The sequence below is a fragment of the Nycticebus coucang genome, chromosome 19 (genome assembly GCF_027406575.1).
Source record: "Nycticebus coucang isolate mNycCou1 chromosome 19, mNycCou1.pri, whole genome shotgun sequence".
NCBI classification, from domain to species: Eukaryota; Metazoa; Chordata; class Mammalia; order Primates; family Lorisidae; genus Nycticebus; species Nycticebus coucang.
Genome location: NC_069798.1, coordinates 25,514,051 through 25,540,740, shown reverse-complemented (window position 1 = coordinate 25,540,740; position 26,690 = coordinate 25,514,051). Strand labels below are relative to the sequence as shown.

Genomic DNA, 26,690 nt, shown 5'->3' with positions numbered 1-26,690 from the left:
TATACCTCAAATAAATTCAATAAGATGGTGGGAAACAGAGCTTATCAAAATAAAAAGAAAAGCTACTGGTATGGATCCAAACTTCATCCAATGATGAAAACAACTCTCCACTGAAATCCAGAAAAATTACTCTTTAAGCAGAACACAAAAATTCACCTCACCTCTATCATATGTACCGTGTCACATGTGAAAGCAGCAGTAAGCCAAGATTCCACATGAAAAAGTGTTTCAGATGCATTAAAAGCAAAAAAAGCTTTTTAAACCATAAACACTTGGTATATGTCTTCAAATGCCGTCTTGTGGGATCATTCCTAACTACCCTTGACTTCCGTGCACAGACCCTTACAGGAGTTTTCTAGCATCCAATTCAGATTATCGTGACTTCATTTTCAGTACAGAGAAAAATGAAGTGTTAGAGCAAATACATAAAATCCGAAATTCTAAGCCTGTTCATTAAACCATCTTAAAATTGTTCATTTTGTCACTTGGCTTGTCAAACTGAGTTTTAAGAAAACTCGAGAATTTTTCAAGATAAATATTATCCTAGCACATTCCTGTGTCTCTCATTTCCTCCTTGGTTTGAGCATGTCTCCTAATAGGCATTTTTTCCTTCCTTGCCTTTTTCTTTTCTCTGGGGAACACTCTACAGTTGCCCTGCTATGTGCTTCAAGTCTAACATTTGCCTGTGGTCCACTGTGATGGAAAGACTGAGCTTTGGAATCAGCCAAACCAAGGTTCAACTACCAGATCTTCCACTTAACAACAGTGTGAAGTTAGGAGAGATAGCTAACTTTTCTCAGCACCAACTTCCTCATTTGTAAACTGAAGAAAGAGCACCCTGTTTTCAATGCTGCTATGAAGAATGAGCTAAAAAAAAAAAAGAAACTTCTTGGCTCAGTGCCTGACACTGATCAGTTACTGCATAAATGTTAATTTCCTGCTCTTTTGCCAACATGACATTCAACACTATTCTAACGTATTTACAGATATGTACGTCTTTGTTTTCTTTTCAATTCTTTACCTGTATTCTATTCTTAGACCTAATAAACTTCCTCTATGTTCAAAACTCAACAAGCTTTTCCACTCTAAAGGAAATACTACAGTCACATCATATAAATAAACAACCAAGAAGATGCACAAAATAGCTAAGGAATATGTTCAAAATTGAAGAAACTCTAGTATATTCCTTATAAAAACTTAAAATGTTGAGCAGTTTAAGGTAAAGAAGAAGCAGTATTTATGCTGCAAAATTCCTTAAATCTGCAGTCCAATTTGATTCTCAGTGAAACAGAGTCAGAATCATGAAGTGCCTTCAGTGAAGACAAAACAAAACCTTCAGTGGGAAAAATCAGCCATCAGCCTCAGGAATATTTATTAATGTAGTCAGGCTACTTTGCTTTAAAAGAGCCCCGAGCGAAAGGGTGAACAAGCAGACTAAAGGTTCTGCAAGAAAGATGGTGGAGACGCAGTCGAGGTCCCAGGAAAGAAGGCTCTCGATATAGACCAGAAAGGAAAATAAAACATTTCTATCTAATATTACAATAGAATTTTCATGTTTAGATCAATTTGTGGTTAAAATATGGCCAGTTTACACGAACTGTAATTCAGACAGAGAAATCAGAAAGCACACCAGAGCCTCCCGATTTTTCACTTTCCAACAAGGCACACGTTCTCAGTTTCCATTCTAGTCCGCACTGGCACACTGACAAAGCAGGAGTACCGTATGTGAGTGACGTCCATCTGGGAATCACTCTCATCACTTTCTACCCTCTTGACTATTCAAATCGCACTGCCTGGCCTTCGGGTATCCAGTTGTCTGTCCTCTCATGCCCACTAAACACACACAGGGGAATGAGCGACTGCTATGGGGTCCCATACAGGAAGACCCCCGATGTCCATTTTCACCCATTGTCACTAGCTGGTACCTACCCGGAAGGAATGAACGGAACCACTCCAACGCAATCCCAGCCACTCCTGCTAGTTCAAGCATTCGGTTCAGCATCACCTCATGACCAACACGAAAGCAGCTGAGGCTCTAATATAATCATCATGGAAAGTTGTCCCAAATCCTTCATTGGAGGAAGATCCTTCATACACACCAACGCTGTCTCCAAGCCATGCCGGGGTCTGAAACCAGACTGGAAAATATTATATATGTGTATATATGGCAAAACTCCCACAAACCACTCTTCTACTTTGACACATTTATTTACAGCTGCTTAACCCATCCTACATATTGCCTTCTCAAGGTAAAAACACAAGCAAAGCATTCAAGGAAAGATTCTTTCTGGAGTAGAAGGTAAACTCAAAGCATATGAAGACCTGGTGTGCCTGGTAAGGTAGTTGAGACGGTCCCAAATGGAACATACTTTGTCCTGAAGGGAAAAGAGAAAACACAATATTGGTTTCCAGAGCTCATCTTCTAAACTTGGTGGAGAGGATCAAACTATTCTGATATTTAAAAAGGAAAATAAAAGCCTTGGCTTTTTCAACAGATAGAATAGGAATGCCAGATTAACCCTCAAAACTCTATGTATGTGGAGTTAGCAGAAGTGCTTTGACTCCCCCTGCAACCCACTTTCATAATCCTAACTCCCATCACTTTGACTGCATTATCAGACCGTCTACCCATCAAAAAGCTTTAGACTCACTGCTTGCTCATCTGGGAGACAGGGCCATGAAAAACTTCAAATGGTAATAAAAATAAAAATAAAAATAAAAGTGACCAGTGGACCCTAAGAGCTACAACACATAAAAAGCAAAAAGATTTCAAGCCAACTTAAAAGCTTTTTAGTAACGGAGTGATGGACATTACGTAGAATATTTAATATTTAACCAGAGAGTTCACTATTTTTTAATTGTCTTAGGCCCTTTATTACAGATTGAACACTATTTCCTTTTGGTTGCCCCTTTCACCTCAACTAATACAATACTGATGATTTTCAATCCCAATCACAAAACTTTACCAAGTTTCTCTATTGTTAGAATGTACCAAAAACAAAATTAAGTGGTTAAATCACTGCAATGTTATTTTCTGCGTACTTGTCCTAACTCATTTTTACATCAAACAGCTATGTATAAACTGCTTGTTTATAATTCCACTTACAGTTAACAGAATTCTGTCTCTGCATTTCCATTTCCTTTTTATTACTGGCCAAATCCCTTTCCATCCTCGTCAGTTACTTCCAGTTTACATTAAAACAAAAAAGGTGGAAATGTCCATCTGGTACACTGCCTCCCCTGCCAGCTCAGTATATATGTTGGTTCCCAATCAATTATTCTGTGGATGTCAAAATATCCAGGAATATTTTAGAAAGGTTTGGACCTGAGGTTCATACCAAACATAACAGTCATTATATTTTTCTAGACTCTCTCCACTTCACTATAGCTCATAAAAATGACAAGTCTCTCAGTAGGGATTATGTGAAGAATGAATGACTCCCCTAGGCCGAAAATTCAGAGAATATTATTTTGAAAGGGATAGTTCACCTGGTTGCTTAGTAATAAAAACTATTTTTCCTTCTTAAATTCAGTTTCTCCTGTTTGACATATGACCTCTTGTGACAGCCTGAGGTTCTGACCGCAGTCAAGTTAGTACAGGAGAGGTATTGGTTAAAGATGTTACAAGTGACACACATTCAGTCACGCATTTGCTGTGATGCCCACTGTTACCTAGAAACCTGGATGTGCAACTTGAATAAGGTTTGCACTGGCTAACTTGGAATTCACAGTTTATTTGGAAGAAAGGTAAATAAAACTATGACAATGATACTTAAATACTTCTCATGAAATATAGAAGTAGGAACCATATTTCTATGGGGAAAGTTTCACAGGGGAGGTGACAATCTTTATATTAAATGATAAATGGGCATTAAGGTGGTGGCAGTGATGACTACAATCAAGAGAAGCTATGGTGTTAGTGGATATGAAATTTAAGAATCCTGGAAATAAGATCACTTATTATTCATGACAAAAATATATTTTATGTTATATTTAGTTTAATAGACAGAAAAATTATTTCAGTATAATGGAAAACTCCTAAAGTACTATGAGTGTGCAATACAAAAACTGAGAATCTCAATGTTAGGAGTATGCAAATAAAGACACAGTTTTTCCAAAGGGTTCATTCCCCTTCATCATACTTAAACGTACACCTCCTCAGAGCTAGGACAGTGGTTTTGTTCACAAAAGCTTATTTTCCAAACTTTTATTTTGTGTAAAGCTTCTTAAATTTCAAACAAAATTTGGGTGATAGCTCAAATATACAGAACTTTAGGACACATCTTTTTCTCTAAAAAGAAAACAAGTAGATAATTAGCAGGAATATTGTCAAGATAGTACATGTTAACAAATATAAGTTTGGAAGGTGAGAAAACAGAGCAAGTTCTACATCAATAGTCTGCATTTTGATGACTAAAGTGGCCTCAGTGTGTGAGCTACAGTATACTGCATATCAAGAGAATCCCTAATTCTAGAATCCAAACATTAGTCATCGGTCCGTGTCATATTAAAAACAAGTCAGGCTCTATAATTCTAGTTTTAAATCTTGCCACAGAATCTGGATTAAGAATACTGACTAGACTCCCTATTCTAACTTCTGATAAAATTTTAGATATAAATTAAGTATCAGACAATATTTTATATTTCTTAGGTAAACATGAAACATTTGGCACTAGTGTCCACAATACCACTATCAAATATCTTAGAATACAGACTGGGCTTCATTCAGTCTTGATTAATTTTCAAATGTCTTTTACTTGAGACAGAGTCTTACTCTGTTACCCTGAGTAGAGTGTCATGACATCATAGCTCACAGCAACCTTAGACTCTTTGGGCTCAAGTGATCCGCATGCCTCTGCATCCTGAGTTGCTGGAACTGTAACTGCCCAGCACAACATCTGGCTAATTTTTCTAATTTTAGTAGAGATGGGATCTCTCTCTTGCTCAGGTTAGCCTTGAACTCCTGAGCTCAAGCAATCTGCCCTTCTCGGCCTCCCAGACTGTTGGGATTATAGGTGTAAGCTATTGTGTCCTGCCAACTTTCAAATTTCTAACAAAACAGTGACATCTCACATCTCATTAGTCAAATTATCTTACAACTGACAACACATTTTCTAATTTTTTCCAGATTTTTATAGCAGCCTTATGATGCAAATACTTCTAATTTCCCCTATGTTATAGAAAAGACAAACAAAAACAAGACTGAGTGACCTATACAGGATATTATATTGGAAGCAGAAATAGAGTCAGAATTCAAATTTCTATTCACTCAGTTGGAAAACACCATGAGTCTAGTATGTTAAGGGCACAGGAGGAAGAGAAGGATCAATGAGACACCAACTCTACCAGTAAGGAATTGCAGGCCTAATACGAGAGAACACTTCAGAGAGTTTATCAGATACTGCCACAAAGGAACACACTTATGCTAAAATGGAATAGCAAGGATAAAATGATGAACTGAAGCTAAAGAAGTTAATTAATTCTTAATGAAAAGGTGTTCTATGATACTTGAAGGTGGAGATGAAAGGCAAGAAATGGTCAAAGTCATTACAAGCTCAGCAGAGTCAGACAACCTGAAAATGTAAGGAATGGGTACCTAAGTGTATAGGTAATCTTTTTTCAAATGTAAGAAACAATAATACATATTTAACACAAGTTTAGCCCAAGCATGAGATTTAATAAAAAAATAAAAAAATAGAGACAGCAGAGGCCAACGGTTGTTCCCCAGTTGCTGGGGACCCTTGTCCACAGTTAAGTTCCCTACTTTGTATAGCTGGGAACAGACTTCCTGCAATAAAGACTTTACTCCCAGCTTCCCTTTCAGCTCAAGGTAAGTTTATGTCTAGCTGATGAAACACAAAGAACACTGAGGCAAGGAACACTGATGCGCTCCCCTTCCAGAACATGTCTTTAAAGGGACTACGACCCAGCTGCGAGTCATCTCAGACAACTGGGATGAAAACAACATCCTAGAACAGTGAAGCAACCAGGCAGAAAGACCTGGTTTTCGGGATATCCTGGTGCAGCTATCCTTTTTCTCTCATGACTACCCACCTTCAGATAGTAATGTAAGGAATGAACTTCTATTTGAGGAAGCTACTTATTGGGGGAATCCCATGACACCCACACAAACGTATAGCTTAGTTTGGAGAATAGGTTATGCTATAAAGTAAATTGCAATCAAAGTAATTTTTTGGCTCAAAATTCTCAAAACCTAAATTAAACAATCTGAAAATGTTTAAAATCAGCTACCTATAGTGGTAACAGGCTTTCAAGCCTATTTTTAAATTTTAATCATTATAATAACCCTAAGCAGCAGTAAGTTCAGGAATCAGTGCTGTAATTTCATAAGTGAGGAAGAAGACAACTCATAAGGGATTAATTACAAACAGTATCTCATAGCTCCAAATTGTATTAGATATAACCTCATTTAATTGGTAAAATAATCATTATACATACATATTCCATACTATATTAATAAAGACCCATGCATAAAGAAAATTAAAATGAGTTATGAGTGCCAGAAAAATAATAAATGAAAACTTGATTTTTGTTGTAAGTTCACATTAATCAACCATATTTTCATTTACTCACTGGACTTTTCAGACTTTTCAACTTTACTGTGATTATAGTTAAATATTTAACTGCTAACCATTTTATTTTTTATAGAGAACGGAAGGAAAATTTAGTAAGTAAGCATATAATTATAATGTGAATGAAGAAACAAGAGTGGGCCGTTAGTCCACTAGGAAAATCTGAAAACAAGCAAAGAGGAACTGGATGGTCCATTTTATTCAAACTGTCTGCAGACAAATCTACTGGGCCTTGCCTCACATACCCCATGCGGTGTTATATATGTTCCAAAGGATAACTGGAATAAGCATATTCGATAAAACGTCGCCCTGTGTGGTTCTCACCGGCTCACCATGCCTTACTGAGCTCAATGGCTCTCCACACAAAGCAGGGACAGCCCTTCCTGTTATTCTCCTGGTCCTCCTCTGGGCAAGGTCTCAATGGCAACAAGGAGCCAATGAGGTCAAAATCAAGAATTTTAGATCACGACTTGAAGTACAAATTATAGTACAATCTTTCTTGCACCCCTAACTCCTGCCAACAGTTTTATAAATATGTACTCCTCCAGGTAATAGAGGGCAACTGGACCAATGTAAATGCATCGCTCCAGGAAAAACAGTCGAAAGGAATTTTTCTTCCCACAGTACTTTAGAACTGAGCATTTGTACTTTTTTTCTTTATACATTCTGACCTTCCCTTGCTTTTGTATATGCTTTTTTAGTTTTGTACATTCCTCTCAAATTCTGAAATGATTAGTTTCTTCTAAGTTTAAAGATAAATCAAACATTCACAAGCTCTGTTTCTGTGAACTCTTTTTTCAAACCCTGGTTTAGTGATCTGTAAAAGTGAAGTTTAAGAACATATGATCTCCAAATTCCTTACCAGAAACAAAATGTTATGATTCTGAGTTAAATGCCATTCGCTTCTTAGGGTTCATCCTAATGTGGCAGAGACTGCCTCGAATGATCCAGTTTTTAGAGGAGGCTTGTTCTCAGAATTCTCAAAGGCATAGGTTTAAAGTTAGGACAGTAAGGACAACAGTAATTGGCCCCTTGTGGAAACTAGTCCTGACCTTCTCTTTAACAAAGGACATAATTCCTCAGCTGTTAAGAATTACTTAGCCCCAGGCGGTGCCTGTGGCTCAAGGAGTAGGGCGCCGGTCCCATATGCCGGAGGTGGTGGGTTCAAACCTAGCCCCGGCCAAAAGAAAAAAAAAAAAAGAATTACTTAGCCCCTCTTCTTTTGTCACAAAAGCATACTTTTAAACAAGGCTAGAAATTGCTTTAAAAACTCCATGGTTAGAAGTTGGGTAAGGGGAAGAATGGATTTGAAATTTTAAACAATTCTCTTCTTCAAGTTACTTAAAATGCGTGGAGACTATTTCACAATCCCTCATTGTTTATTAGGGAAAAGGGGAAAAGACTCTGCTACTGTACTTCTTAGAAAAAATAATTATAAAACTTTGAAAAAATCAAAAGTTATAACTGGCTGACGTGTTTGATAATATTATAAAAGAATGACAACTAAAATAATAAATCAAATTCTCATCTCAAAAATCAAGTAAAAATTTCTAATATTAGGGCTGATTTTTAAAAAATAAGCACTAAAAACAACTTTTGGTAATTCCTAATAGTATTTCCTGTATCACTCATCCAGCACTTTCCTTTTTGTGGTGGGGATATGAGGGGAATTCCAAAGTGAGCTTTACTAATCCAAACACTTAAGAAATTAAGACTTGAGCCATTTTTAAAAAACTATCTCAAGAGCAACAACCGGTTCCAACAAATCTTCGTGAATGCCGTTTTTCTCTTTCTCAACAACAGGCAACCTTCAATGAACACAGATTAAGCAAACAAACTGATTAACAGTCATTATACAAATTGTTGCATTTCTTGTAGACATGCTAAAGCAGAATTTGTTGGTTTTTTTTAGAGACAGACTCTCACTTTATCGCCCTCGGTAGAGTGCCATGGCCTCACAGCTCACAGCAACCTCCAACTCTTAGGCTTAGGCGATTCTCTTGCCTCAGCCTCCCGAGTAGCTTGGGACCACAGCTGCCTGCCACAACACCTGACTATTTTTTTGCTGCAGTTTGGCCGGGGCTTAGGTTTGAACCCACCGCCCTCAGTATATGGGGTCGGCGTCCTACCCACTGAGCCACAGGCACCGCCCCACTAAAGCAGAATTAAATTATTAATTCTGGCTAGCCATAGAACACTGAAAGAGACCATGCTCTCTCTGGCAATTTTGCATATGTCTTTTATAAAAATTAAACAAATAAATAAAAATGAAAGGATAATGTTTTTATACCTCCTTGGGGAGCACAATAAATGGGTGATAGGAGGCTAAGTGGACAAGTGGTCATAACACAGACTGTGCATCCATATAACAGATATCATCTGAGGATTCTTTGCTGATGCAAATTTCTTAAAGGATGCAGTGATACTGCTTCTGAAAGTGTATTCACGTATGTGCTCGCTCCTTTTCTTTCCCTAGACCCACGATGTTAATAACGTAGCCTCTCTCTACCTCTACCTGTACTTGGTGTAGACAATCTCATCTATTTTCATTGTTTCTACAAGTATAGAAACTGCCATCATCTAAAATTGCCTTTTGGGTTAGCTACATCTCACTAGCAACTGTGATTTCATTGGTCACACTTAGCAAGGCCCTCAGAAATAAGAATTTCAATTCTGTGTGGTGGCTCCACAAAGTTGTTAGTTCTCCCAGGATGTTCCCCTTACCTTAGTTTCCAAAACAAACAGAAGTTATATTTATAGTATGTCTTGCTTCTGTCTATAAATTCAAATCGTTACAAAAATGATCCTCTTCATAGGAGACAAAACAGTTCACCTCCAAATCTAAGAGATTTATGGAAATGTTTTTTCCCCCTTCAAACCTACTTACAACGAGGCTACTCCTGAAAGAATTTTCACACACCCGTTTACACACTGGACTTTCACTGTGGTGAGTAACACACAAGACATGAGCAATAGCCAGAAAATCTGCTAAGGGCCACAGGGATGTAGCTACTCAACAGAATCGTATAACTAATATTTTTAAATCAAAATTTTATTAGACTCAGGCTACAAGTCTTTAAAAAGGATAAAAGCAATTGGTGCTAAGTCAGATATCAAATCCCAGGTTAATCGTTTGCTAGCTGGCTAAACTTTCTCAAGTTACTTGATCTAATAGGCATCTGTTTCTTTATCTGTAAATGGGCAATACTGTTATTATCTATCTACCTGAAAGCCTTTTGTAAAGATAATTCATGTAAAATCCTTAGCATTAGGCCTAATATAAAGAATCAATAAATGTTAGTTATTACGTTTATCATCAATCTCCTACTTATTTTTTATTTTTATTTTTTGCAGTTTTTGGCCAGGGCTGGGTTTGAACCTGCCACCTCCGGCATATGGGACCAGCGCCCTACTCCTTTGAGCCACAGGCACTGCCCATCAACCTCCTACTTATTAATTTGCTTGATATAGTACAAAAACATGGTATTTCAACACTCTGCCAGGGAAAGTAATAGACGCAGAGATGGAGCTCCTGACATTAGTGAGTTTATGTTTGTGATGGAAAGACAATACTTGTGACACACTGAAATACCACATATGAAGACTTTGAGACAATTTAGAAATTCTCAAGTTCAAAATTTAAAACAAATTAGAATCTAGGTTTAAAATATACTTCAGACAGAAGATGCTAAAAGATCTCATAAAATAATACAGAAAAGAATAGTCTAGAATCACACTAGTAAATCCTCGAAATCAGGAGCTACATTTTATTCAGTTATTAACCCCAACAACTTCTAGTCTCAAGAACATGACATGTGAGGCTGTGCATGGTGGCTCATGCCTGTAAGATCAGCACTCTGGGAGACTGAGGCAGGAGGACTGCTTGAGCTCAGGAGTACAAGACCAGCCTGAGCAAGAGTGAGACCCTGTCTCTACTAAAAATAGAAAAATTAGCCAGGCGTTGTGGTGGATGCCCATAGTCCTGGCTCTTGGGGAGGTTAAGGCAGGAGAATCACTTGAGCCCTGAAGTTTGAGGTGGCTGTGAGGTAGGCTGATATTGTGGCACTCTAGACTGGGCAACAGAGTAAGACTCTGTCTCAGAAAAAAAAAAAAAAAAGAAAGAAAGAAAGAAAGAAAGAAACAATGAAGATGATGTGTGCTTAATAAGTGCTTATAGAATGAATACATGTGTTAAACTTGCCTAGAGCCCCAGGATCATACACAGTAAACACTGAGTAGCTAAGTAGACCCTAAGTAGGTATTTAATTGAGTAATGTCTGGTAAGCATATCGGTATCTCCACAACTTTATTTTAATTTCACTAGCGTTCCTCTAATTTTGCTAAGCACTCTGCATATACACACCTCAGTACTGAGAACCTGCCCAGGAGATGATTACTGACAGATGGAAGAGAGACCAGAGACTGTATACAAAGTACCGTATTCACCCAGCACACATATTATTAAAAAATTGCTAATAGTATAATCACTTAAATATCAGATAGAACCTCAGTCAACAATTATCAATTTGACTCTTCTTGAGTAATTGAGAGGACACAGAATAAATAGTCTTCGTTGTTCTAAAAGAACCAAGACGTTTTAGGAATTAGGCACTATCGCTTTTAGAAAACCTGGCTCGACAAGCTATCATATTTTTTATTCCTTCTGAAAACAAATTAACCATAAAAAGAAGTCTCCATGTCAGCATATCAACTGTGTTGCATTTGAATTATGCTGTCAAGTTCAAAACAATGGAGCATAACTAAAATCATTTAGGCATGTGGCAATTAAGAGCACAAGCAATGAAATAAGAAATGAAGAAAAAAGCACCACTTAGAAAAAAACTGAATAAAATCACCCCAGTTAAATCCCTATTGCTCCTCAAAAATTTTCCCCTGCATAGGATACTTTGAAAGACTGACACGCAATGTAATTATGTGATTTTATATCCATTTCTGGTTCTATTTCTGCAATGAAATATTTATAGAGTGCTCAATGTTTCTGGAGTAAATTATACCTAGATCTTGATAAAGCTGAAATGACCCAAATTACCTTTTTGTTCAATTATTTGGAAGAATGTAGAAAGAAAGCTTGACAGAATAAAAAGATATATTAAGAAATGGTCATTTCATAGCTATAATTGCACAGCTTAGTGGTTATTGATGCCTTGAGGCTTATATTCAGTCACCACAGCTATTTTTACCAAAGACCTCAAATAAAATCCAAATCGATTTATGTTATGTGAATCTACACATATTATTTGAACATAAAACTTCTTAAGCTGAGTATTTCATTGGTTTATGTGTAGGAATAATATATGGAAATATATATTAACAGTATGCAAAAATGGAACATCATATTATGTTAAGCATATTGTTATGAGTATCTTCCAAAATGAATGCTCAAAATTCTAGAAATGTTCATATGATATGCCACGAGTCCTAAAAATGTTCCAAATTCTGAATCACTGTTATGGACAATTGTTTGTCTTCCCTCAAAAAGCATATGTTGAAGCTTTAACCCTCATGTGTATGCATCTTTGGAAATGAGGTCATAAGGATGGGCCCCAGATCTAATAGGATTAGTGTCCTTATAAGAAGAGAGGACAGGGCGGCGCCTGTGGCTCAGTTGATAAGGCGCCAGCCCCATATACTGAGGGTGGCGGGTTCAAAACCCAGCCTAGGCTGAACTGCAAACCAAAAAATAGCCGGGCGTTGTGGTGGGCGCCTATAGTCCCAGCTACTTGGGAGGCTGAGGCAAGAGAATCGCTTAAGCCCAAGAGCTGGAGGTTGCTGTGAGCTGTGTGAGGCGACGACACTCTACCAAGGGCCATAAAGTGAGACTCTGTCTCTACCAAAAAAAAAAAAAAAAAAAGAAGAGAGGACAGAAAGTTCAGCTCTCTCAGTAGTGACACACAGAGGAAAGGACATGTGAAGACAACAGGAATTCTGTCTACAGCCAGCAAGAGAGCCCCCACTAGAAACTGACTCTACCACATGAATGACAATTGGGAAATTCTATACTCCAGAGCTATGAGAATATACATTTCTGTTATTTAAGGCACACACTCTAAAATTTTGTCATGGTAGCCCAAGAGGACTGAGATAATCACTCTTATAGTGACTTGGATCTAGGAACTAGGAAGAATCCTGTCCCAAACTTTACCATAAGGCATTTGCTCTGAAAAGTACTTCCTCCCCATCCAGCCATCCAACCTTACATCAACAATGTCGTAACTACCAGAAGTGTATGTGAGCAAGCATACACACGCACACGTACATACACACAAGACACAGTCCATGAATTTCTTGTGAGATTCTAATCCTACTTTTCAAATCATGAAAATACTAGAGGAAATTCTGTGACGAACAGAATACAGTCAACTGTGGCTTCACCATCAGACGCTTGACTCTAACAGCTTCCCAGCTGCTCACGCCCATGCTGATTAGGTTGTGCTGAGGAATTGGAACTTGACCCTGCTGGGTAACGTCTCACAGAATTATTTAACACAGGAAATGTTGCATGGTAATATATAACCTCCTCCCTCACGAATTATTTCAATTCTTTTGTCACTACATAAAAAGTAATTTTAAGTTAAAAAAGCATAATTTATGACAGATTACAAAGTTATTTTCAAACAATTAGTAACATTCATGTATAAATTTTGACTTCTTAATCAGTGTTATACCAATTTAATATAAAACTAATTAAAATATATAATGTTAAAATACATTTTAAAAGGTACATTTTGGGTGAAACCACATATTGATGAAAAATGACCAGATTTGAAATTTAAAATTTCCTCTAATATAGGTATAATGTGTGATTTCATCACTCACAAGCTCTACACTATCAGAATATCATGGATTTATTGAGATATATTTTAACTATAAATAAAAAGTGGTACCACACTCGATTTCATTTAATCATCACCAAATATACAATTGACCATATAGCTCTTGATCTATCATTTACGGTATATGATATACCTTGTTTTTTTGTGTTTCACTTTATTGCACTATCTATATTTTTTAAAACAAACTGAAAGTTTGTGGCAACCCTGTTTCAAGAAAGTCTATTGGCACCATATTTCCATTAGTATGTGCTCACTTTGTGTCTGTGTCACATTTTAACAATTCTCACTATATTTCAAACTTACTCATTATTATTGTACCTGTTATGGTGATCCATGATCAGTAATCTTTGATGTTACTATTGTAATTATTTTGGACAACCATGAACCATGCCCACATAAAACTGTAGATTTAATCAATGAACGCTGTGTGTGTTCTGACCGCTCCACTCACCACCAACTCCCCCACGCTCCCCCCCTCTTCTCAGGCCTCTCTATTCCCTGAGATACAACAATATTGAAATTAGGCCAATTAATGAGCCTACAATACCTTCTAAGTACTTAAATGGATGAAGAGTTGCATATCACTCACTTTTACATGAAAAAGTAGAAATGATTAAGTTTAGCCAGGAAGGCATGTCAAAATACAAGACAGACTGAAAGTCAGGCTGCTTACACCAAAGAGTCAAAGCTGTGAATGCAAAGGAAAAGTTCCTAAAGTAAATTAAAATTTCTCTCCCATCATCACGTGCATGAGAAGAAAGTAAAACAGTCTTATTTTTAATGTGGAGAAAGTTTTAGTAGACTGGATGGAAGATCAAACCAGCCACATTACCTTAAGCCAAGCTTAATCTAGAGCAAAGGCTCAAATCTCTTCAATTCTATAAAGTCTGAGAGAGGTGAGGAAGGTGCAGAAGAAAAGTTGGATGCAAGAAGAGGTTTATCCATGAGGTTTAAGGAAAGAGGCCATCTCCCAAACATAAAAGCACAAGGGGAGGCAGCCGAGTGACCGCAGAAGCAGAAGCAAGTCTTCGAGGATACACAGCTAAGACCACTGATGCAGGTGGCTACGCTAAACAACACATTTTCAATAGAGAAGAGCTTTCTATCAAGAAGATGCCATCCAGGACTTTCACAGCTAGAGAGATGTCCATGTTTGTCTTCAAAGCTTCAAGCAACAGACTGACTTTTCTATTAGGAGCTAATGTAGCTGGTGCCATTAAACTAAAGGCAATGTTCATTTATCATTCAGGGAAAATAGGGTCCTTAAGAATTATGCTAAGTTTACTCTGCCTATGCCTATAAGTGAAACAACAAAGCCTAATGATAGCTCATCTGTTTCTAGTATGGTTTACTAAATATTTAAGCCCACCGTCGAGATCTCCTGCACAGAAAAAAAGATTCCTTTCAAAATATCATTGTTTCTTGTTATTGTATCTCATCATCTAAGAGTTCCCCTGTCAGTGTACAAAGAGATTAAATTATTTTCAAACTGGCTAACATGGCATCTACTCTGTAATCCATGGATCAAGGAGTAATATTGACTTTTAAATCTTATTATTTCAGAAATATATTTTCTCCCCGCTTCCCTCACCTCTCACTGTCTACTAGGTCATTAATTGTCCTCAATTAGTTCAAAAAACTAAAAATAATAAAGAAATATATTTTCTAAGGATATAGCTGCTACAGATAGAACTGAACAAAGAAAAGTGAAAACCTTCTGAAAAGGTCTCACCATTCTAGAGACCATTAAACACATTCATGATTCATGGGAGGAAGTCTAAATAGCAATACTACTAGGATTCTGGGGCTCTAAATAGCAATAGTGATAGGAATTTAGGATGACTTTGAGGAGTTCAAGACTTCAGCGGAGAAAGTAACTGAAGTAGTGGTAGAAATATCAAGAGCTTGAGAAGTGGAACCTCAAGATGTGACTGAATTGTTATCATTTCATAATAAAATTTTCACAGATGAAGAGTTTTTTCTTATGGATATAAAAAAAAATGCATCCTCTTAGGATGAAATTAACTCCTGGTGAAAGTGTCATGAACGCTGTTGAAACAAAAACAAAGGATTTGGAAGACTGCATAAACTTACCTGATAAAGCAGTGGCAGATTTTGAGAGGATTGATTCCGATTTGGAAAGAAGTTCTACTAACAGTAAAAAGCTATCAAATTGTATTGTATGCTGCAGAGAAACCTTTCATAAAAGGAAAAGTTAACAAAACAAATTTTAGTGTTTTCTTCTTCTAAGAAATTGCCAACTTTCAGCAACTACCACCCTGCTCAGTTAGCCACCGTCAACACCAAGGCAAGACCCTCCACGAGCAAAAAGATCATCATTTGTTGAAGGCTCAAATGATTGCATTTTCTGGCACTAAAGTCTTTTTTATTAAGTTATATACATTGTTTGTTTAAGACATGATGTTATTTCACACTTACTAGACTACAGTATGGGATAAACATAACTTGTATACGCACTGGGAAATAAGAAATGTGTGTGACTCGCTTTACTGAAACACAGCCTTTCTGACAGCGCTCAGGAACTGAACCTGCAACGTCCCTAAATTATGCCTCTGTTAGGAATTATCAGTGAAAAAATGCTACTGTAAATGGCAGTGGGTGTTTGAAGAAAAAATAGATTTATAAAGTGGGAAGATGAGGCTAAGATTATGAGATAAAATGATAGTGCAATAATTCAGGTAAGAAATGATAAGTGCTTTAAAAATGGCAAAAATGGGGTCCAGAGAAAAAAAGATGTGCTTAGCAAGTACAACGCACACTCCCCGGAGCCATCTGGCCAGGGCGGTGTGGGAGAAGAAGAGAGTTAAGAATGGCACTGATTGAGATTTCTAATCTGAGTAATGATGACAAGCACAATTTTATGTCATCTAAGAGCTAGATTATTCTAGAAGCTTGCTTATACACGTACACGCACATAAATACATGCAAATTGCTCTATGTTTCTGTTTAATAACACCATTGTCCCATATATCCCTCTCTAAGTAGCTGACTGCGCTCGCCATTTACACAATGAGAGAATTAGATGTTAACAAATGGAGGCATGACACTGTGAGCTAACACTGTAATTCAAAAATGCCCAACACAAACAAACTAGACCACCATTTCAGAATTAAAGGAAGGATGCCAACATGGAGTCTGGAGATAAGAATTGATTTTGCAATAGAAATTATTTGCATTTTTTCTTATCTCTAGACAAAACATTGCAGCAGTGAGAACGAATCATCTCCTATAGCACTAATTAGCAACATAAATCTCACCAAGAGCAATGCCAAGAAACTTTATTGTTCGTCACTATACACAGCAATATAATTCCTGACATTTTCTCCCCCTCAAGAAATGCAACATTTTTAATAAGCCACAGTACAAACTGGGGATCCAAATTCTGGCAGATCATAACAGAGACTGCCTAACAGAGAACATAAAAAGCCTTTTAAACAAGGAGGTAAAAATAAATCTATTCTATAAATTATCAGTGGAAATAAAAAATTCTTATTGATACTAGACTAATTACAGAACAGCAAGTGGATATTCGTTCTACATCACAAAATCTAAAATAAGTCACAGTCTGCATAACGGTAAAAATAATAATGTTTATGAAACTTTTTTAATGTCTCTACTGGGATGTGTAATTATAGGCTGCTCGCTTTGTAAAGAGCTGATCAAATCTAACGTAGACCTTTAAAAGTAAAGCATCTACAATAAAGTAAATATGTGCCTTATAAATATCACCTTGCCCCTAACCCAACAGAGGCTTTTACTGCCTTGTGTTATTTATCTGTGTGTATGTTTTTAAAAAATTTTATGATCAGTTCTCCCCCATTAGACACTATTTATTTACTATCAAATAATATAAAACTCTATCACAGTCCATGCTACATTAATTATTGTAATTTGTAATACACATAAAAATTAGTTCTCACTAATGAATGGCTGTTTTGCTCTTGCTACAAAATTGAAGCAAGTCTCACTCTATGACCTTACAGCCTCTGGATACGTTACTGAACAGAGCATGCTTTCTTTGGAAGCATCACTTTAAAAACCATATGAGACATGGCAGGGGAAAAAAAAAAAACAAACACGCATCCTCTGGCACCAAAAACCCCACAGTCCTCTTTGTAAAGGAATGATAACTTCTGAGCAAGCAAATCAAAACCAGAAAAGCGGAATTGAGACAGCCCCCCAAATCATCCTGAGCAACACTACAACTGGAGAGACTCCTCTGTTTCTACATAAATATTTTTACTTACTGCAGACAAGAACATACTCTACAGCAGCACCCTAACTCCCGGAGGAAGTGGGAATGTTTAGCTAAGAAGTCGAAGCAGGACTATCAAATATCCATCCACAAAATCAGCAGATTGGAATATGCACATTTTAATCTCCTCTATACAAGAAATATGGCCATTTGATTATAAGACTCTGATCATCTGAAAAGCCTTACCAAAAACTGTGACTGATCAATTGTTGACAACCAATATTCACAAAGAAACAGAAACCTGAAAACATTCAAAGTCATTAAGGCAAGTACACAAATGGACCAGAAAAAAAATTATATTGATAAAATCTTCTATTACATAGAAGTAAGCCTCACCATTTTCATAAAAAAAGAAAACCAAGCCTGAAATAGTCATGTTATGATCACGTTATTAATTTTTTCAACAAAAACCACATGTCCTTCCAAAAATTTATTCATACATCTTAAAACCACATGGAAAGTATTTATTTCATTCCGGCTATTCTAAAGAGAATTTAATCATACTGTGTACATTTCATCAGTAACGTAAAGATAATACACAGAACATTATACAGTAAAGTTAGCCTCTTTTTATCATGTCTCCATGAAAAGCCTTAAAGTGTCACTTGAAAAGGGAAAAAGATACTGTAAAATGTGAATAATTTCATCTCAGTCAAATAAGGAAACAATCTCCTATATACTGAACATACTCAAATATCTATATTAGCTATGTCCAGATTCCAGGCGTAGCTTTTGGTGTTGCTGTTAAGTTACAGTTCAAACCAGTGGCTTTCAACAGTGTATGGAAACAAGCACAGTACAAGGTATTACTTGTTCACAGATAATCTGCTGAAGACTATCAGCATTCCAAATTGTGAAGTTTCTTTTGATGTAAAGAAAAACACAGGATGAGAAATAGAGTGTGCAATGCTAAGAGGAAGCTTCTAACTCTGAATGCAAGCCCAAGTCGTCACCAAGCACGAAGCACAAAATTACCATCCTCAGAAAGAAGATTATTGATTCAACAATAGTTATTGAGTACTTGAGGTCCAGGAATGTGAGGTACCCTCCCTGTAAGGAGCTCCCAGGCAGGCAGGGAGAGCACGCAAGGATAATGTTGGGCCCAGCTAGGAAAGTGCTGCAGGAGACCTGCCTGGCACACAGGCAGTGAAGGCTCCCCCAGTACCTGAAACCAAGGGGCTAACTTTAAGTCCAGATTGTAATGATGATGGCTCGTGACCCTGTCTTCCCTTTCTCGGAGATGCTAGCCAGGTGCAGTGGTGAGCTGTTTGGGGGAAGACCTAACATTCTCTCTCATCCACAGAGAAGAGCACAGTGATTTCCCAATTATACTTCCCTGTATTCAGCTAACCAGGCAAACCACCAACCTACATTTCTTGAAAAACACACCATTAATAAATACCAAGAAATTAATCAGCTATGTTTAACCTAATGATGGTGGAATTTCTAACTTTAAGAAAAATACATATAATTACACTTACTTCAGCTCTCTTAAATATTTGGACATCATTTAAGAACTTGGGAAGAAGCAAAAGAGTACATTAAGTAGACAAAATAAATGCCAGTATCTTCTTCCTAAAACAGTATTAATAACATACAAAACAGTCCCAAACTCACTCAAAATACGTAACCGTTACTTTTAGAAGTGATTCTATTAAGCAAACTGGACTAGATAAGAAGGCAACAGTGAGCAGAGATGCGGGGGCCCTAAACAAGGGTGACCCCTGACAGGAGGGAGGAAATGTGAAGAGACAGAATGAAAAAAACAGAGAGAGAGAGAACAAAACGCGTAGTGTGCGACCACTCCGTGCAGTGCTGATTTTACAGAAAGAACTTCAAAGGAACCGTGGTCTCTGCCTTTGCCTGTTCCTTTCCTATTCGACTTGGCAATTGCTTCCAGGTACTCCCACTGCCTCTGCACTCGTTCATCAGTATCTGTAACAAGGCACGTTTTCTGCTGTATGGAAGGACGCAGCAGTGGTGCAGTGGGATCGGGAGAGAGGAGGTGCATGTGGAGGCCAGGAGGTCTTAATTCCCTTTGTCATGTTCTTCAATTATACTTCAAATAAGTTGTTTTGTAGTCTTTATTTATTTTTGCTAACTACATATGCTTAAAGCCCTTTAGTTTACTATTTTTGGGGGGGGGGTTGGGCAGCATTTTGAATATTTGAAATAATGCTGTTAGGATAATAAATGTAATTAAAACGCTGTTACAAACCACGGCATAGAAATTTTATATCTCAAGGTACATAACGAACTGGTAGCACCAGAGTCACTTCTGTGGAGAGTATCTTACTGCCTACTGTGTTGGCAGATTCCACTGGTGCAAGGCCCAGTTAGAAAGAACCTGATATCCTTATATTCATAACCCCCTGACTGTCTGCACAAACGTTTTCAACGCTTTCTGAATGACATAAATATTTTCCAGGTTATTGACAGGTGGCAAGGAGAAAATGAATTTCCAGTTTTTCACATTTTGTTTCCTAACTCCTCACACTGGTATCTGGCTCAGAACAGGATGTCCTAATAGCAGCTCTTAGGTACTGTCTGCAACTAACCTCCCTGGTGTTGCCCGCAGCTCACAGGAGAAGAATTATCGCAAACCCAGTGTGGTTACATTATCTCAGACTATTTTTTCAGAGCAGGCAGAAAGAAATCTCCGAATAAATATGAAAATTTGAGCGTAGGTGTCCTAAATCCTGCTAAATTGTGATGTCTAAGGCTATAACTTGCAAAAGATACATTTTAAACAGCTAGAGATTGATGTTGCCCACACTTTAAAGTTATAAATGAAACCTATTTTTTGGGAAAAGCCACTCTCAAGAGGATATTCCTTTCTCTCAGCACTTCAGTATCAACATCAATCAAAACATTCAAAAGGTATCTTAGTAGGTTTAATGTTACCAAGTTGCAAACACTGTATGCTCAATGGCGAGCAGACAGACGACTCACACATCCAAGTCCACTCTCTCTAACATGCTGACTACATACACAGAGACATCAGAGCTATTTTGTCCTGCAGCAAACCTCTTTTCTCCTTAAGTATCGATACAAATGAGCCTAAACTTTGGGCTAAAGCCACAACTATAAAATTAATACATAAATAAAAATAAAGGAACACCATGAATAAACAAAATGTACGTCACACAGTGAAATATCTGGCAACAAAAAGGAATGAAATCTCACCATACGCTACAATAGAAACAAACCTTTAACAGGTTATGCTAAGTGAAAGAAGTCAATCACAAAAGGCTACATGTTGTATGAGTCCTCTTATATTAAATGTCTAGCACAGCAAATCCATAGAGAAAGCAAGCAGATTATTGGTCGTCAGAGGCCGGGGTGGTGGGGAATGGAGAGTGACTGCTAACAGGCTCAGGGTCTCACTGGAGGGTGATGACGATCATCTGAAATTAGACAGGGGTGATGATGCACAACTCTGTGAACAGAACATAAACCACTGCATTGTATGTTTTAAAGGGGGTAAATTTTAGGCTCAACAGCTGATAAAAGGCATTCCAAGTGGAGTTCTTAAACTATTTAATTTTCAACAACATTTATTAGGCACTTTGCATTTTATCAGAGTGAGTCCATCTTTGTATCTTGGGGTCTATCTAGGAAGCCTGTAAAAGTGTTTTCTCTTTCACTACTCACTTTCAGAAGCACAATGTCCTCTTACAAGGAAGGAAAAAGGGAATAACTCCAATGAGGAGCAAAGGCAGGCAGCACTGCGCTTTGTTAACAAAGCACCTTCTGTGTCAATCCGTCTAATGCAGCCTGCTAATGCATCAGACGCTTTCAAGGAAATCTTAAGTCATCCAACTCTTCTGCAATCACTGAAGAATTTCAGGTAGTTATTTAATTCACAATCAACTTCAGTATACAAATCTAAGTAGGCCTATTGCTTTGCAACTAGAGACAATTATTAATCAATGAAAACAGAAAATACTTTAAATATGAATACTGACCTTGTCTCTTTTAACCCTTCCTTCTGAATGACTTCCAATATCTGCTTTGCTGTCATTGGTGAGTTGGGGTGTTTTTCTAGTGCCTGAAAAAATAAAAGCAAGCATAAGATTCCTAGATTATTGCATGGAAGATTACAAAATGAAAATATATGTAAAATATGCATTTTTTGTTGAAGGTTTTCAAGGGAAAGGGCTTTTATGTTAAAGCAAGTTCCTACCACAAAGCCCTAGTGTCTAAAGGAGAATGTAATTGTTTTTTCTGGACATTTGAACCAGCAATTTCTGCAACACATAGGGGGCTATTCTATTAAAAAAAAAATAACAAAAAGTGTTACAACAGCGGCATATACACCAAAAACAAACAAAGAAACAAAAGCAACAAAAAAGGTGAAATCTAAAGAAACGAAGTTCATCATTTCCTTTATTAAAAACTGCTAATATTTTATGATTAAAGACATGTTTTCAGGCATTAAAACGTTTTCTATGTTTCCAGATCCTGGAAACATGGAGGCTGAATACATTTAATAGCAGAGAACACGGTGTTGGTCAGACACAGCCTCGCTAGATTCATGGCCAAAATGACGAAAGCAGCAAACGGGAGCCTAAGTCACTCTTTACTGTGTGTTTTCCAGTTCATCTCAGTTTCCTTTCTTTGCCTTTCCCAATTAATTTCAAGTCAATCCTTTCCTCTTCCCATTCAGCCCATCTCAGTTTTATAAACTTGGGTTCATAACATGTTGGCGAAAGAGATGGGACATAGTTGAGTTGTTTCCACAGGGTTTAGGTCATTAGCCCTGGAAATCAGGTTCCTCTCTTTGTCCAGAGAATTAACTCCACGTGATGGAAGCAGGAAGAACTGTGCCCACATAGCTCATCACAATGGACCAGAGGCACCACATCCATGTACAAAGAACAAGTCTGCACACATCCTTTCAATGAGCTTCACGCACAAGTCACGGCCCCCGGAAACTTAAAGATACTTGAATCCTAATGATTATTTATTAGAAGAATCATAATTATTAAGGATTAATAGGGTCATTCTAAAAACTTAAAATTGAACAGCTTCCAAATCTATTCAAAATAGCTCTGTGATCTTGTCTACCACCAAGGACCAAATTTCAACTACTTGGCTAGCAAAGGCTCTATTCATCAAATCTCTCCATGGGTTATACACAGCCCACCCCTCCTAACCTTTAGGCAACTTTCTGCCCTTACCAGTTCCCAACTTCCACATTTTCCCAATCCTGATCAGTCCTTTACTCATACAAGGTTAATTCAAAATACAAAAATATAAGCCACACTGGAATAAAGGTATGGTAGTAAGTACATTAACAGGAAAGATAGAAAATGGTCCTCACAGAGGAGGACAATGGAAACAACTGAAAACTGGGAAACACGGCAAAGCTGCGCCCAGAAGAGGAGTAAAGTGTAAAACGCTGGGAAACTGCATAACAGAGCTGAAAAGGGGGACGATTAGATCACAGAGAAAGGGGGAAGAGACACGGCAGAGACATGAATCGGGCTCACAGCAGCCAGCCTGTAAAACCCTGGCGTGCAGAGGGCGGCAGGCGGAGACAGGGCCATGGCAGGCTACCATGCCCAAGCCTGTGGGGAAGCTACTGCCCCAGTCCCAGCAATCTCTCGGTCACAAGGGCCTGCTCAGCCTCTTTGCTGCTTATGTTTTATATGTTTTAGTGAGTTATGCAAAGTTTTCTATTATTACTCAAGCAACTTTGCCTTAGTTTTTTTCCATTGAACTGCTTTACTGTTTAGAAATTTCTTTTATTCAGAAAGCATGCAAATACCTACACGTGTCCTTCAAGAACTATTTATTTTATTTTCCAATTCACCTGGATTTATGTTTCTAACAAGGTAAAATAGGAATTTATGCCCCCACTTCCTAACAGTGAGACACATTTCCCCAAAGTAATTTGTTCTACAAGCCACACATGGTTAGTAAGCCTTCCTCTACCATATATATAGGAATACCAGGGCAGAGAAAACTTCAAAATGTGGAACCTACAGATAAATGTGGGAACTCAAATAAAACACAAAAGCTGAACTGTTTTTGAGCTGGAGATGAGAGCGCTCAGAACCTCATACTTACTCCCTTTAATGATTAAAGGCACTTCTGTGAATCCTAAGGGCCTCCAGAATAATCTGCAAATCACTCTCTTTGGGGCTCATCCAAGGGTCCCATGAGGTACCACAGATTTTTTTCTGTCAATTGCTATGACAAAGCTATACTGTTTTAATTCTGTAACATTATAATACTCTTCACTCTCTGAATAGGACACTGCTCGCATTATTCCTTCTTAAGTTTCTAATTATTCACTTCTTTATTATTCCAGATGAAATTGAGATTGGAATTCAATGAAACATCTAATTAAATTCTGAAGGAATTTGCACACATTATCCCACTTAAATTTTATTTTATAACCTATAAAAAGCTTTTTGTTAATTGTTTTATATTTTCAGTTGCAACTTGGAATAAACTTTTTTCACATGATATTCTCACACTTTATTGCTACTACATACGAAAGCTACTGAATTTGAATAATTATTATCCATATGAGCAGCTAATTGAAATCTTAATAGTTTTAATGGTACAGAGAATGGAATCATATTTTCTACAAATAATGTGAATTGGGCCTCCTTTCTAAGAGCTCTGTTTTTTATTTCCCATTCCTATATTAGTCACTTTGGCTAAAACTCAATCGTTCCTAGTCCATTTCAAAAAGATTTTTGCTGAAAATTTGAGCTACTTTACAATTCATTTCCCCAAAAACAGGTCCCTAGAATCACCGAGTTTCAGTTAGAGTATCTGAAGCTCAAATTATTAGAGCTAGCACTGCCAAGAGAAGACTGTAATGACAAACCCCTGCCCAGATAGCATGGGCTCTGCTACGCCAATCAGAGTCTGTCACAGTGCTCAATCCTTACATAAAATGCCCTTCTCCCCTTGTAAAACAAATTGTTCTCTCATGTTACAGCTATAGTTGGGACTCTACTTCCCTCTGGCTCTGTGAAGAATCATCTTGCATCTCTCATGCAGTGAAGTCCTTCGTATTCTCAGCTCTTTTTTTCCTTCTGCATTACTTCGGGAAAGGTTTCAAATTCAACACTTCTCCCCTCCCCATGAGGGGACTCTCCTTGGCTAGCGACACAAAAAGTACATCCAACCAACTGCCTTCCTAGTGATGGAGCCTCTGTTTCTCACAGGAGGTGGGCAGATGTGTACAACTGGTAAATAAACCATTGAATTTCATATTCTTTATGTGATTAACTATATCAGAGCCAATCTCAAAGACATCTAGTTTCATGCAACTTTGAGGCAGACTATCTAGTCCCAGAAATTTCCTCCCCTCCCTTTCCAGTAGCATGAAGAAAAAGAGACAGCAAAATAGTAAAAGAGAGAGATGATTTACCCAATCATTTAGGGCACTTAGGGCACAGGCTACGTCAAGAATGCATATATTTTATTTTTTAGGTTTGGTCTTTAAGTACATTTCTAGTCTAGGAACACTGGCTCTAACATTTCAAGAGTGACTCAAGAATTCCTCTGTACCTCTCAAACAGAAAACTCATTTTATGTATCTCTAAGATAAACACATTAGGCTAGCATTCATTGAAAGGCTAAACTTTTGGCCTTTCCAGCCTTAAATAAAAGCTTTCTGAGAAAGCTTATTTTATTGTGAAATAAAAAAAAAATTGTCTCTATAATTTAAGAATCATTTCAATGATATATGTTTACATTTGTGGTATCCTCAATGAGTATCCACGCAGGGCTTTCTCCCTTTTCCTAACATACATGAGTCCTCTTCCCTTAATCCATACTGGCAGCTCATGAAAGTGCTTAGCTGTTCAGGGCCTCGTGCCTTAGGTAAACAATTATGGGGTTATAACAACAATAAAGCCTTCTACCGCTCTCCACAATTACAGACGGCTTTTACACAGCTTACATTATTTCATTTGCTTCTACACAGCACATATTATTTGATCCTCACAACTCAGTGAGATGCATAGAGGAGGTATTATTAACACTCTCTGAGATGTACAAAGATGAATTAATTGGCCCAAGGCCATTAAGCTAGTAAGTATATGAACAGGATTTGTAACCATCATGATACTGTTGATGACACAATCTAAATATAAAAGAACAGCTAATATTTATTAGATAACTCCTATGTGCTAAATCCTCCAGGAACTTTCCAGTATTACAACAAACTCTAGAATTCATATACTTATCATGCTGTATTTCCACTATTCTTAAGAAACCTCAAAAAGGCACGTCATTTTGATGACACATGAATTAAGATCACTCCATACTTAGATAAATTACATAAAAAGTGACAGCACTTCACAACTGCCCAGTATGCACAGCTCAAGTAAGCTGTTCTCTTAGCATATGTGGTTACTAGTTAAAGCCCTAAAGATTATACTTAACAGTATTCTATTTTATTTGAATGCATTTTATGGTAGAAGTATATGCTATACTAGTATTCATAAAAGTGTTACTTAAGGGCGACGCCTGTGGCTCAAAGGGGTAGGGCACCAGCCCCATATGTTGGAGGTGGTGGGTTCAAACCCAGCCCCGGCCAAAAACTTAAAAAAAAAAAAGTGGTACTTAAATTCTTCTACTAGAATCAAAAATCACATTATAACAAAGATATTTGTACCAGAATGTTTATTGCAGCCCAATTCATAATTGCTAAGTCATGGAAGAAGCCCAAGTGCCTATAGAACCATGAATGGATCAATAAATTGTGGTATATATAAACCATGGAATATTATGCAGCCTTAAAGAAAGATGGAGACTTTACCTCTTTCATGTTTACATGGATGGAACCAGAATATATTCTACTTAGCAAAGTATCTCAAGAATGGAAGAAAAATTATCCAATGTACTCAGCCCTACTATGAAACCAATTTATAGCTTTCTTATGAAAAAGAAGGGCAAAGGGGAAAGTGAAGAGAGCAGAGGGGCAGGAAAGGGAGG

The 26,690-nt window shown here is 37.4% G+C and overlaps 1 protein-coding gene across 1 annotated transcript in view; it reads right to left on the bottom strand.

Moving 5' to 3' along the window:
• Nucleotides 1-26,690, bottom strand: part of ASXL3 (ASXL transcriptional regulator 3) — a 179,608-nt gene that overhangs the window by 122,700 nt on the left and 30,218 nt on the right. The window contains exon 2 of the mRNA XM_053571930.1: nt 21,692-21,774. Within this exon, the coding sequence (XP_053427905.1) occupies nt 21,692-21,774 (83 nt within the window). The remainder of the gene's footprint in view (nt 1-21,691; nt 21,775-26,690) is intronic.